Source organism: Perca flavescens, chromosome 2, assembly GCF_004354835.1.
Source record: "Perca flavescens isolate YP-PL-M2 chromosome 2, PFLA_1.0, whole genome shotgun sequence".
NCBI classification, from domain to species: Eukaryota; Metazoa; Chordata; class Actinopteri; order Perciformes; family Percidae; genus Perca; species Perca flavescens.
Window position 1 is genome coordinate 6,713,672 of NC_041332.1, and position 14,811 is coordinate 6,728,482.

Here is a 14,811-nt window from a genome sequence, read left to right on the forward strand (position 1 = left end):
GCATACAAAGTCAGGGGAGGAGGAGGAGGAGGAGTCCTTAAAAGGGACATCACATCCTCATGCATTAAAAAAAGGCTAAAAAGACCTCCCCTTTGACTAGTTCAACTCCTTGAAAAGGTCTAAATAAATTAATGTGACGACCCAAGTAATGACCAATTAATTATTTATTTTGCAAATGTTGATTTCAGATAAAGGTTAGATCAGCTCCACACTGAGCAAAGTCTCTAACTTTATATATATTATTATTATTACCATCATCATCATCATTATTATTAGTATTATTATTTTATATATCCTGTTGATAGTCGACCTCAGTAATCCAGTTAATAAAGATGATTAACAAAGACTCCAGTAGAAGTGTGAGGGTCCATCTGATGCCCCCACATTTACAATGCACCGTTCACTATGAAAGACAGTTAGTAAATATATTTTAATGGTAAATAATAACACCACAACAGGCTTTTTGCATGAGACTGAGGAAAATGTCATGAACAAACAGGGTATTTAAAAGTATTTGGTAAGTTTAGCTTCCACATTTACACACCTTTATATGATATAAAAACCTGCTTTAATGTCATTTTCTAACATCCTTCATTATGAAACTGCAGTCCATTAATCTTTTGGAGGCAAAAGTTAAATTCCAGCCAAATACTAGACACAACAACCCCTAAATAACAATAAACAAACACGTTTGTGAACTGTGATTAAACCGCAAAATATTACAAACTTAGTGTTGAATTCAGCATATAAATACATGTGAATAAATACCTTGTTCTGTAAAGTGTAAAGAAAGTCCACGTTAGAAGCTTTCAGCACCGACTCCCTTCTTCTCCCTCCCTTCCTGTGTAGGAGAAGCATGGCCCTCTAAGCCCCGCCCCTTTTACTACATTTCGCGCCATTCAGAGATTCAGAGAACTCTATTGGCTGATGGCAGCGAGCCAGCGCGCCAATAGAAATGCTTGTTTGCGAGGTCGATTTTTTTTTAACACAACTTTATTTAAATCAAAGTGGCCAAACAGTTTGACAAAGTCTTGACAAAATAAGTTTTATTCTTGTCAGCCTTTAAAGTCACATTCTCGCCACATTGATTCATATTATTGAAACGTTTTGACAACTTCAGTTAAAAAATACGTGTCCTATTACAACATTCAATATTTATTCCAGCACTATGTCTCTTTCTCTACTTACCTGTAGGCTACTGATTTCCTTGTGTTGCTGCAACGCCTGAATGTCCCATCTGATGATCAATAAAGGGTTATTGTACCTTAATTAATATAAATCATAATATGTTCTTGTTCATTGTGTTTTTTCTTATATACATTTACGGTAGAATATAGCCTGTATGTCTCTTTATAGCCTTGATTACTTGTATTTAGGCTACTTAAAAAGTTACAGCCAATATTCATTTTTACTATTTTTTCTCAGATTTCTCGCCTTCCTCGCAATTTCTATCTTTATGTTTATTTCTGTCTTCCTAAAAAGTGTTTCCTGGAACTGTGTGAGCACCGTTTTATTACTATACATCCATAGTTAGGTACCATAGGCTGTAAATATGAATACATGGTAACAGGACACAAAGCCAGCTCCATAAAGACTGGTTTCTCCCAGTCTGCTGTAGAATTTGACGGCCGTCTGCTGGTTGTCTGGTCTGCTCTTTCTCACGTTATGAATATGGCCTTAACATTAAAGCTATAGTGTGTAGTTTGTCTCCCCCATGAGGAATTATAAGTAATGACAACAACACTGTCGGCACGTCCACATGATACAATCAAACTAAAATATGTAAAAAGAATATCTAGTCATATTAGATGAACATAAATGGCTGTAGCAGCCATATTACTGTCAAATAAAAGCTGCAGAGCATATAATCACCATGACGACAAATATCAAAAGGTGCAAAGTCACAAAATATATTGTTCTCAAAATGTGTTTCTGTATTTTCTAGGATCAGTGTGTTTTTTAATCAATATTTCAGAGCAAATTGTACTGACAGCTGGAGTTACTGACTACACAAAACTACGTTTACCTCAGACTCTGAGACTAGTTTACTACAGTACAGAGCAGTACATTAACATGTAACCTCAGACTGGATGGAGGACTACTGACCGGGATCACGTGATGTTATTGCTGAAATGTCCTGATTGAAATGTTTGATGCTGAACACCTTGGTGGATTTAATTGGGCCTTTCACACTTTAAATCATAAAGTAAACACAGAATCAGAGCAGAAAGAGAAAACTAAACACGGAGCAGCACGTTCCCTTTTTATACATGTTTATTTGAAAAGATTTGAAATTATAAAGATAAAAAAGGACAAAACATCCAGGAAAGTGCTACAGTCAGAAAATGTTAAAAAGATTTTTTACATGGTGTGCTTCACAGTAGTCAATAAAATAAAATAAATATGAGTTCAACAATAATCAGAGAAAATAAATATTTTTGAAAACCCCTGCTCTAGAAAGTGATTGTTTTTGCCCTGTGAGCACATACAGTCATTTAAAAAGAAGTAGACATTTAGGAAATAAGCTTATTTGCTCAGATGAGATGATCATTACCATGGTTACAGTTCAGATTTGATTTTAAGCTTCTCCCGTTTGTCTATAAAAGACGTTAACAGTTAATTTCTTTGGTCATTCTGTACACATGCCATCTATCCACCCAGAGAGTAGAATCCCTCCTCAGTGTCTCTTCCTCAGGTTTCTACGGTTTCTTCTGGAGTTTTTTCTAATCTGAATCAAAGGCCAAAAGGACAGAAAGTGTCGCACTTTTGAAGTTTGGATGTGTTTTTATGGTTGAGGGGATGACTGGTTATGGTCTCGGACCACCAACTCTCTCAGACCGTGTCCTGCAGCGCTGGGTGGTCTCCGTCCTCCTCGGTTGTCGGGGTCCTCAGGTAATTCACTGATAAGTTGTTTGACCTCGTCGCGGCTTCTGTCGTCTTCTTACAGATGTCTGTGAGAACATGGAAACCACTTTGTGACACACTACATCTAAACAGTAGGGCTGCACCAGATTGGGAGTAGACTCATTTTTACAAGATTACACATATAGCTCTATTTAGAAATACTGAATTATTCTCGACTACTGGGGTGATTTTGTAGGAGAGTGCATCTACGTAGATGCGTAAATAAAAATGAAAAAGGAACTTTTCTAATGTGAACCAGTCTTTGATGAACTTTAATGCTTTTACAAACACCAGAGCAAGTAAGTGCTGTGACTACTCTTCTGAAGAGATTTGAGAGGAAATTAGGTAGAAATACACTGGTTGACTGACATGACACCATTGTATTCATATAATATAAATCCAGGCTACAGTGAATGATATTTATAACGCATGTTGCTTCCTCCAAATTTCAGCTTGTGTTCGACTAGCGGGGCCCAGCTTTGGTTGTTGGATAAATTGATCAACATTGATTGTGATTGGTGGTTTGCTGAGCATGCAGAGCCTGCAGGTCACGCACCAGCAACAACGTGTTACTGTATTTTTGGGCAATTAGGTAAAAGTATACCCAAATGTCCTGATATAGAAACTTGGAAAATGGAGCGTTAAACATTGTGATAGATAGATAGATAGATAGATAGATAGATAGATATACATACACACTTCTTTCTGGGTGTTAAAGGGGTGATAGAATGATTATATAGGGTATTTTACACTGTTCCTTAAGGTCTCCTAATGGGGTATGTAACATTGGTTGGGCTGAAAATTGCCCGAATGCTATTTTATTAGGCCCTTAACTACCCTGTGAATATGGCTCTATTTGGAACAAGAGCTTTTCTTCCAAATATGGTATGCTCATGAATATTTAGAATGAGCTACGTGCTGATTGGTTTGAGCAAACTACATAGAAACACATGGGAGACTCGACAGCAGGTCTCACTGGAAAGTTATACATTGTTTGTCGGGCTATTACGTTATTAAATTCACTTCTGAGACTTTAAGCGAGAAATCAACTATATAAAGCTCAAATATGGGCCGTTTTACAAAAATTGATGGCTAATTGCAAATTTGGTAAGACTGTGTGTCGGAGTTCAGCCGCCGGTGCTGCCTCGCCGCCCGGCCTGCCTTCCTTCACAGACCCCGGCCTGCTGTGAGGTACTTGGAGCTCGGTCACGGCTCGCAGCCCACAGCAGGGACTACCAACACCGCTGCCCTGACAGAGCTCCAGGGCCTTCAACTCCCCTCTTCCTGCTAGCTATATGGCCCGTTGTGTGAGAATGAGAGCGCCGTCAGCGAGCTTGTTACACACATGTCACGCCACTTATACAAAATCTAACTAAAGGTCTTATAAAGCTAACAACGGTGTCCGATTTCAAGTTAATGAATATTTGTGACGACAAGGGTTTCGTTAGCTGCGACTGTCCCTTCAATCCTAGCTATGTGTAGCTACAAACCACGGATAGTTAGCTTTCTTTTCGCCTTAATTCGATTATATTTGAATTTCGTCACGCCACTTACACAACATCTAACTAAATGTCTTATAAACCTAACAACGGTGTCCGATTTCAAGTTAATGAATATTTGTGAAGACTAGCTAGGTGTTTCGTTAGCTGCGACTGTCCCTTCAATCCTAGCTACAAATCACGGATAGTTAGCTTCCTTTTCGCCTTAATTTGAGTATATTTACAGTTTGGATTTCGTCACGCCACTTATACAACATCTAACTAAAGGTCTTATAAAGCTAACAACGGTGTCCGATTTCAAGTTAATGATTTTTTGTGAATTCCAGAGGAATTCTAAGAAGAGGCTAGCTATAGCTAGCCTCCTCTAGCTATAGCTCCATCCAGCCGCAGGCTCTATCAATGAGACTCGCGGACAAGCGGCGTTTATTTCCCCAATCATTTGTTTAAATAACTCAACACATTATAATTACACATTAAAAGATTAACTGAAACCTGTGGTAAGAGATTGCTGGTGTAACAAGCTCGCTGACCGAGCTCTCACTCACACACACCGGGCATTTAGCTCGCAGGAAGAGGGGAGCTGCAGGCCCTGGAGCTCTGTCAGAGCACCGGCATTTAGTTGTCTATTACCCCAAGAGACGGTGACTTTGCACGGGTATGGAGTGCTGTGGGCTGCCAGTCGTTATGGAAGTACCTCAGAGCAGGCCGGGGTGTGTGAAGGAAGGCAGGCCGGGCGGCGAGGCAGCAACACAGGCGCTGAACTCCGACACACAGTCGGACAAAATTTATTTTCCTAAAACGGCCCATATTTGAGCTTTACATAGTTGATTTCTTGGCATAAAAAAGTTTCAGAAGTGAATTTTGTAATGGAATAGCAGAGATCTGCTATTATGTAAATATTATTATGTTATATGTAAATGTTCTACCTGATCTCAGGTCAGTTGTGTAGCCTATGTAAATGTTCTACCTGATTTCAGGTCAGTTGTGTAGCCTATGTAAATGTTCTACCTGATCTCAGGTCAGTTGTGTAGCCTATGTAAATGTCGGGGCGTGACCTTTCTCTTAATACACCCATGGGCTGACAAAGGTTCTGGTTTTTGGGAGGCTGACGTCAACTTCCAGCTTTGTTGAGATTCGCCCGTTTTCAGCGGCAGTTTCAAAATATGAGATGTTCATAGTAAAGGGGTGTCAGTGGGACTTTGAGCTTCTATGTATGTCCTATTTACCCACCGAACTGTCGTTATTTAACTATGACAGGGTGAAATCGGTTTTGCATTCTATCACCCCTTTAAGGAGTAAATGTACCGAGTTACTTTCCCCACTGATAATAAAATGCTATAAAGAATTTTGTAACTTACGGATGACTCCATGTTTGACCAGGAGAAGAAAAACAACACCAACACCAACAACAACAACAACACCAGAGACACTGGCCAGCACTATTATCCCGACAGATTCCTCCTTTGCAGAGCCTGAAGAAATATCAGACAGAGTTGAGTTTAGAAGGACAGTTTCAAAAGGATCCAGGGTTTATCAACATACACATCCACTGTCAGAATCTCCCTGCTCCTAAATTAAATTATCCTCTCAGAACCTATTCTCAGGCTGGAATAGTTTAGCCCAACCCAAACCAGTGTGTCTCCGAGGTCCCCCTCTTCACTGTTATTCATTCATCATAGTGTACTGCTCGGGATTTAAAAAGGAACACGCCGACTTATTGGGACTTTGTCTTATTCACCGTAACCCCCAGAGTTAGATAAGTCCATACATACCCTTCTCTCATCATAATGGGAACTAGGGCTGAACCATTAATTGCACATATTTGTTTTTACATTTCTGCAATCTGCACTTTAGTTTGTGTGATTTGTTTCTTACTTTCATATGAATGTTTCCACCAGGCTTGGTCAGTGCTCAATCTACTACTGTGTAACTGAAGTAGTTAAATAAAAAGATGTCATTCATATAAATTCATGCATCACCTCATTTCATCATCACATCCAGGCCTGGCCTCCAGGGGAGAACAGTTAGTTTAATCTATCTAATTGTGTGTTGTTCATACTATACAATCATGTATTGCTGGTCTTTGTTGAATAACACAGAAGACAAAAGAGCTTAAAAAAATAATCGCATATCAAATCGCAATTATATTACAATTACATTATTTTCCAAAATCGTTCAGCCCTACTGGGAACTATATTCTCAGAAGGCGAAGCACTGCTACTTGGGCGGAGTGATTAGCCAACACCTGAAAAGCACCGTTGTTACTCTCTGCTCCTCACCGCGGGGCTGCTCAGGTACTGCGAGCAAATCACTCCGCCCAAGTAGCAGAAGTAGCAATGCTTCTCCTTCTGAGAATATAGTCCCCAGTATGTATACCGTTAGAAGATGGCTGTGCGTCATGTGACCTTGTTATTCGTACACGCTGTGACTATACAAATCACAACATGTAAATAGGAACATGTTGGTGTTATTTTGTCACTTATTGGGAGCAGTAGGCTAAATGGAGCTGGTTACCTCCAGGATCTGTGCTAAGCTAGGCTAGATGGAGCCAGTTACCTCCAGGATCTGTGCTAAGCTAGGCTAGATGGAGCCAGTTACCTCCAGGATCTGTGCTAAGCTAGGCTAGATGGAGCCAGTTACCTCCAGGATCTGTGCTAAGCTAGGCTAGATGGAGCTAGTTACCTCCAGGATCTGTGCTAAGCTAGGCTAGATGGAGCCGGTTACCTCCAGGATCTGTGCTCAGCTAGGCTAGATGGAGTCGGTTACCTCCAGGATCTGTGCTAAGCTAGGCTAGATGGAGTCGGTTACCTCCAGGATCTGTGCTAAGCTAGGCTAGCGGTGGGTGTGTCAGACAGAGTTACAACGCGCACAGAGATGTATGGACTTATCTAACTCTGGGGGATACGGGGAATAAGACAAAGTCCCAATAAGTCAGTGTTTTCCTTTAAAGAAGAACAAACACATTTACACACAGCCAGTCAAGATTATCTTGTACTAAAAGAGGTGATAGGATGAAGAGTAACAAAGATATTTACCCCCCCGATGGTCTGACTTGGTCACTTCTCCCACTGGAGGTCCAGGTGTGCTGGGATCATTTCTCTTTGTCCTGTTCGCTTGGTCTTTGGGAACTGTTTTAAAAAGAAAAAACAAAAAAGACAAAAATGTTCTCAAATCAGGAACAAAAGGATTCATCAGGATATCAACAATTCTGAGAAACCTTTTTAGTATCTGAATGAACCTAATAAACTCAGCATGCAGCTTACCACCAGTGATGTTAACGACAGAACTGGCTGGCAGTTTTGGGATGTAGACTTTGTATGGACCACTATCAGACAGATTTACTGAGGAGATCTTCAGAGTGAAAGTTCCTCTCCTCAGGTCTTCATGGTTGAGAGTTGTTCTGCCTCTGTACTGAGCCATCTGGCCATCCTGTTGGTCCTTTCCATTTCGATAGACGTAGACATCACCATCATCGTCACCGAGGTCGAGTCTCGCCACATCCAGCGTGTAGTCAGACAAGTCGACGGGGGGGTCCAGACCACACTTTATAGTGACATCATCTCCTTCTGCTGCCTCTATGGTCTGAGGACAGGTGAGACGATGCTCTCCTGGAGAAACAGACATAACATTCACACAGCTTTAACACCTCTGAAGGACCAGAGTTGATGGTTTACATTCAGTTCTCCAACTATTCCTAAAATGAAGAATGTGCTGCTCCATCTCAATAACAGGGCTGTAACAGTAACCGTATGTTTTATTTTTATTTATTTTTTTACTTTTTGGTCGCAGAAGTTACAGGAGAACAGATATTGTGTGAAGTGAAATACAATGAAAGCAATAATCATTGTGTAGTTAGGTAAAATAGGTTTTAAGAAGTGATCTAAAATATCTGATTTTGCGAGTCTGCAGTTATCGTCGTTCATTTACAGTGCTGCTCATGAGTATTGGAACCCATGCTACAGTTGACTAAAAAGAGGAATAAAAAAACAAAAACAATTTATCTTAATGCCTTAATTGAAAAAAATGAAGAAAAATCCGACCTTTAAGGACACCAATTTTCTTTGTGAATGAATAATGTATCGTAAATAAATAAATAAATAAATAAATAAATAAATAAATGGTTCTTCCTTAAAATACAGGGGGCATAAATAAGTACACCCCTATGTTAAATTCCCATAGAGGCAGGCAGATGTTTATTTTTAAAGGCCAGTTATTACATGGATCCAGATACTATACATCCTGATAAAGTTCCCTTGGTCTTTGGAATTAAAATATCATCACATACTCTTCACCATACCTAGTACCTAGATATACCTAGATTGGCATGGGGTACTTTCCATACGATAATCTCTTGATGCAAATCAAACCAGCTATTAGGCTAACCAAAATAAAACCATGTCAATCTCAAAAAAGTAGTTTTTTGTTGCTTTTTCCAACGTTTTAAATAGTTACATTTTTAGCGCTTATTTCTACGTCCCATATTTTCTGATATAAAACAAAAATTGAACACGGGTCAATTTGTCCCGAAGTCAACACTACACTAAAGCAAGAAAACATCACGACTAAATCACAACAAGATTAAAAGTAAGTATTGAGAAATGTTTCGGGTAACTGACAACATAAAGCTCAACAAGTTGTATCTTTAAAGGCTTAACCCCGCATACTAATAAGTAGGCCTAGCATGCTAATGTAAAGACGAAGTCGTCCCAAACAGTAACAATGTTACTACACAAGACTTAGTTTCCGGTTTTTAACCCAAGTCAGAAGTAAACTTACCCGCAGCAATCGGTAAGATAATCAGTAGAGCTACCAGCCGTGTCACGGTCATTATTAAAAGATGATTAAAACTTGTTTTCGTCCGCTGCGTCGTTGTAAACAAGTTTCCGGGTATACATGCATGCATCTCGAGGATAACTTGCTTGCTAGACTCCAAACAAGTCGCGGGAAATGTCTCGGCCAATCATAAAGACGCATCCGACGTCACGTCACCTCGACGTCACGTCACGTCTTGTCTCTTTCACGGTCTATGTCGCCTCAGCTGTTACATTCATGAGTTAGTTCAGCTATCAACACACCCTGCAGGTACAATGTCAGATAGTTGAGGTTCAACTGGTGCATAAAGCGAAGAGGGACCAGCCCGGGCCGGGCTGTGTTTCTACAGGACCCTCTCACCAGGAAAACACAGAGGAGGATATCGTTTAATTTATTACAACTATACGTGCCACACTGGCGGACTAATAACGTTTTACACCGACAATGAATGACCCATGCAACCAGAAACTGCAGCCAAGCTGTCGTTACATTATGAGTCTCTCAGTTCTTACCCCGAAAATGTGACACGAGCGACTACAAAGCAGCGACATGATAGTCCGCTTCAATACAGCCTTTTTGTTTCATTATTAATGATGAACAGTTAAATTTATATATTTGTTTCTGTATTTATTTTTTATTTCACATAGCTAAGTTTTGAATAGGTTTGTGTATGCACCAACAACCAAAACAAATGCCTTGTAATTGTTAACTAGCTAGCTACTTATTGGCAATAAGTGCCCTTTATTGCCAATAATGCTCTTTAGTTTGAACTATATCTCGTTAAGCCGATATACTGTTGGTATTGGAGCATTTGTCACTATACTGCACACCATAATAGTTTCACAAGCAAATATGAATATTTCCTGCATTAAGTAAACACATAACGTTGAGCCCCTTAAAAACTGCATCAATTAATCAATCTGTAAAATGGATTTAATTGAATATATAATAAACACACTTTAACTATGCACTTTCCAATAACATTAATCTACAAAGTTCAGCCAAACCCTGCGTTGTAAAAACTGATTGTTTTTGTAAAAAAGGTGTAAAGTAGATTTTACCTGGTCTGAGACTTGGAGAGCAGTCCACACGTTGAACATGTTTTAGGGTATTTTCTTAACGGATGTCCGGCCCTTTTCGCGCCGTTTTCGCGCATCCGGCGGATCCTATTGGCTGAGGGGTTCGCGGGAGTTTTAATCGTTTTTTTTTTTTTTTTTTTTATTGAAATATTAAGATTTACAAACAAACATGGCTGCATAAAACTTGATATAACAAAGTGGGATACAAGAAAAATATAGCCAGATGGAGCAGCACTTAATACAAACAGGAAATATACATGTAGTCTTAGTAACAAAAGTAAGGATGGTTATTAAAGGAGAAGAGACATTCAAACAAAGAGGAAAAAAAAAAGAAAATGTCATTGTTCAGCTGGGAAGTGTTTTAGGGTATCATATATGTTTTTTGCTTTAGGACTTTTCAGAGTTTTTAAGGATTTCAAGTACATTTTAAATTCATTTAAAAAAAACAACAAATTTGGGAGAGGATTTCATAATTCTACATTTGTGAATAAAGAATTTAGCTAGACATACAATTGTATTAGTACAGAGCTCAACACCCTTGCTTTGCAATATCAATCCAAATGTTATATCGTCACAGGAGAAAGAGGTTGGGAATGAAGACATCTGTTGCTTAACCCATGTATGTATATCACACCAAAATTTCTGTATCACATTACATGAGAAAAACATATGGTCCGTAGTTTCAACATCATTTTCACAGAATGTACATTTATTATCATCTATACCAAAGCGAAGTCTCAGTAATTCTTTACAGGGGTAAATGTTGTTCATTACTTTGAAATGTGTTTCTTTCACTTTAGGAGAAATAGGGAGTGTTAGATACATTGTTCTTAGTTTAGTGATTGAAACTTTATCAAATTTTTGTAGTATATTATTTTTATTATGCATTTTAGGGTAAAGATAATCAATAAAACAATTTCTAATAAAGTGGTTAGTGCATTTTTATCCAGAATAGAGAACCCTTGAATTGATAGTGGGGCCAATTGTGGTTGTATCGGATAGTATGCCAAAATATTTCTTGTTAGAAGGACAAATCCTTGGGGTAGTGCTTTATGTAATTTAGTAAAGTCTGATTTTAAGGGTTTGAAATTATGTTTGATGCAAAACTGTTCATAATTAAAAATTGTCCGTTGGTATCCATTAAGTCGACCATGGACCATATGCTTCTCCCATACCAATCCTCAAAGAATAGAGATTTGTTGCGGTGCAAAATATATCTATTGTTCCAGAGTACAGATGTGTGGGGTGAGAAGTTATGTACGTATAACATTTTCCAATACAAGAGTATTTGTTTGTGAAACTCTGACAATGAAATAGGTAGTTTGTTAACATTAAAGTCCGCTCTGAGAAGAAATTCTAATCCTCCGATTTTCTTGAATAAGGTCTTTGGAATACAATACCAAAAGGAGTTGCTGTGTTTGATCCAAGATTTTAACCAATTTATTTTTAAGGTTCCATTAAGGCAGTCAAAGTCAATAACTTTTAGTCCTCCATCCTTTATGTCTTTAACCATATTGCTTTTCTTCATATAATGTGGTCTGTTTCTCCAGATGAAGTTTAGGTTGATTTGGTTGATAGATTTAATCAAATTGTTTGGAATGGCATTGGAGTAGGCTGGATAAGTACATCTTGATAAACACTCCATCTTAGTTAGGTAAATTCGACCTAGTATTGATAGGTCCCTCTGTAGCCATATAGTTAGTCTTGATTTGCATTCTTTAATTTTATTTTCTACATTCAGAAGTTGGCTTTGTTTTTGGTCCTTGGAGAGGTAAATCCCCAGGTATTTGATTTCTGATTTAATAGGGATATTACAGATGGTTTTCAGTGAAGTGTCGTGTACAGCCAGCAATTCACACTTTTTAAGTTTAATGTTAGACCTGAGGCTTTGGAGAATTTTTCAATTTTGGCAATAGTTGTTGATATTTGGTATTTATCTTTTAAGAATATTGTTGTGTCATCCGCTAGTTGGCTAATTATTATGTCTGTGCCAAGTACATTAAGTTTTTAATATCATTACAGTTTTTGATATAGATTGCTAGCATTTCTGTAGCTAAGATGAACAGGTATGGTGAGATGGGGCAACCTTGAGGAATACCCACATTAATCTTGAAGCTTGGGGTGGTACCACTAGGTAATAGGACACAGCTACTAATATCTCGATATAATCCACCAACCCATTTCCTAAATTTGATTCCAAATCCAAAGTGTTCGAGCGCCGAAAGAATAAACGGATGCTCCACGGAGTCGAATGCTTTATAGAAGTCTAAAAAAAGAAGGAAACCATCATCCTCTATTTGGTTTCTGTACTCAATGATGTCCATTACCAATCTTATATTGTTGTGGATTGACCTACCTTTTAAGAACCCTGACTGTGTATCTGCAATAATATTTGAAATCCCTGTTTGAAGACGAGAAGCAAAGATGTAAGTTAGGAGTTTGTAGTCTGAATTTCTGAGTGTAATGGGTCTTCTGTTATCTATAATTCTGGGGTCTTTCCCGGGTTTTGGAATTGAGATGATAACTCCATGTCTCATTGTTGGTGGAAGCACACATGTTTCAAATATTTCGGTAAAGACTTGTAGCAGCAGGTCTCTTAAATCCATCCAAAACTGTCTGTAAAAGTCACCTGTGAGACCGTCGGATCCAGGGGCTTTGTTAAGAGAAAGACGACCAATTACTGCATCAAGTTCTGTAATTGTTATTTGACTGTCACATGTTTGTTTGAGGCCATCCTCTATTTTTTGGGATATGTTTTGCTATGTCCTGAAAAAAATTCTGACAGTTCACGCTAGAGAATTTGGAGCTGTAGAGCTGGCTATAGAATTTCCAGATTTCTGAAGAGATCAATTTTTCATCTGTGACTTCATTATTATCAACTATCAGAGAACTGATGCTATTTTTTTCCTGTCTTCTTTTTTCAAGACCACAGAAATACGCTGAATTTTTTTCCCCCTCCTCTATCCACTTAGCTCTGGATCTAATGAACGCCCCTTGGGCCTTATGACTGTAGATTTCATCTAGTTTAGGTTGTAGGTTTAAAATCATTTGTCTATCGTCTTCAGATGGGTTTGGTTTATTGCAGTACATATTTAACTGATTAATAATGTCTACTTCTTGTTTTTCACTATCTTTTTTAATTATTTTACTGAATGAGATGGTAAATTGGCGTATTTTATATTTTATGAATTCCCACTTTTTGGTAGCAGTTGTTAGCTCCTCAGAATTGGCATATTCTTTAATTAATAATTTGATTTTTTGGCAGTAGTTATTATTTTTGAGCAGGCTGGAGTTAAACTTCCAATATGTGTGTGAGTGGATGTTGTTGCCATTGGGTTTGAGCTGTAGTAGAATAACACTATGATCTGTTAGTGGAGCAGCAGAAATATCAGAGCTAATATCATAAGCTAGCAAATGATTTGCAATCAACCAGTGATCGATTCTGGATTTATAATTGTGGTTTGAGCTAAACCAGGAGTATTTAGATATTTCTGGATTTAAGTGTCTCCAAGTATCAATCAAATTCTGTTTATCATAAAAGCTCGTGAATATTGTATTCGGGTGACTTGCAGCATATCTGCAAGGGTACTTATCAAAAAAAAATCATCATGAACTAGGTTTAGGTCGCCACCAATGATAATGTTATCAGTTGAGTGTGTTAATTTGAGATTGTCTAAATGTAAACTAATTTGTTCAAGTAGGTTTCGATTTTCTCTTCTAATATTATATCCATAAATGTTGACTAAGATGAATTTCAGACCATCTATGTTTACAATAAGAATCAGCCAGTGACCAAATTCATCTGCCATGTGGGAAACAATATGACCTTTGAAGTTATTTAGGAGGATGGCAACACCTGCTGACCTTGAAGTACCGTGGCTAAAGTAAGCTTCATCTCCCCATTGTTTGGACCAAAATATAACATCATCAATCTTGGAATGTGTTTCCTGCAAAAAAATTATATTTGACTTCTTCCCTTTACAAAATAAAAAAATACTTTTTCTTTTGGTCATGTCTCTTAAACCCCTTGCATTAACAGAAATTAGAGGAATGTTACTCTTTAGACTGAACATGGAACAAAACAAACAAAAAATATGAATAAACAATCAACAACAACGGATTACTGAACTTACTTAAGACAGCAGTAAAGGTTTCCTATTAAGAGTAGATAATAGTAGCAAAACCCTGAGAATACGTTTTCATTCAAACTCACTTGTTTTCGGGATTCAAAAGCCCTGGATAGTTATGGTGAGACTTTTTGTCCATTAATGAAAGCATGAGGGCCCCGGAACACTGCCTTTAGTCCTGCTTTCCTTGCTTGTTCAATTTTCGGCCATACAGCCCTCCGCGCCTCCCTGTCTTCCTTGGTGAGGTCTTCTGCGAAACGGATGTTGAGATCTTTGCAGACGGGGTGAAGTTTGGTGATCCGCCAGAGTTCGTCCCTGAAGTGGCGTCCTGTGAACTGCATGATGATCTGACGAGGGCGGCTGGTGTTACTCGGCCCCAGTCGGTGTACC

The 14,811-nt window shown here is 38.4% G+C and overlaps 1 protein-coding gene across 1 annotated transcript; it reads right to left on the reverse strand.

Annotated features, from left to right (window-relative positions):
* Positions 1-2,256: 2,256 nt before the first annotated feature.
* On the reverse strand, positions 2,257-9,345 carry LOC114548574 (myelin-oligodendrocyte glycoprotein-like). The gene is made up of 5 exons (XM_028568564.1): positions 9,180-9,345; positions 7,667-8,011; positions 7,439-7,531; positions 5,762-5,875; positions 2,257-2,951 (listed from the first exon to the last, which is right to left on the reverse strand). Exons 1-5 carry the CDS (start codon positions 9,304-9,306, stop codon positions 2,833-2,835), a joined length of 798 nt encoding a protein of 265 aa, XP_028424365.1. The 5' UTR covers positions 9,307-9,345; the 3' UTR covers positions 2,257-2,832.
* Positions 9,346-14,811: the final 5,466 nt, after the last annotated feature.

Coding starts and splice junctions, on each gene's coding strand:
- LOC114548574 (XM_028568564.1), bottom strand. CDS start 9,306: ATGCATGCATGTATACCCGGAAACTTGTTTACAACGACGCAGCGGACG. Junction 7,532..7,666: donor TGTCGTTAACATCACTGGTG/GTAAGCTGCATG, acceptor TTTTTAAAACAG/TTCCCAAAGACCAAGCGAAC. Junction 5,876..7,438: donor CAAGTCAGACCATCGGGGGG/GTAAATATCTTT, acceptor ATATTTCTTCAG/GCTCTGCAAAGGAGGAATCT.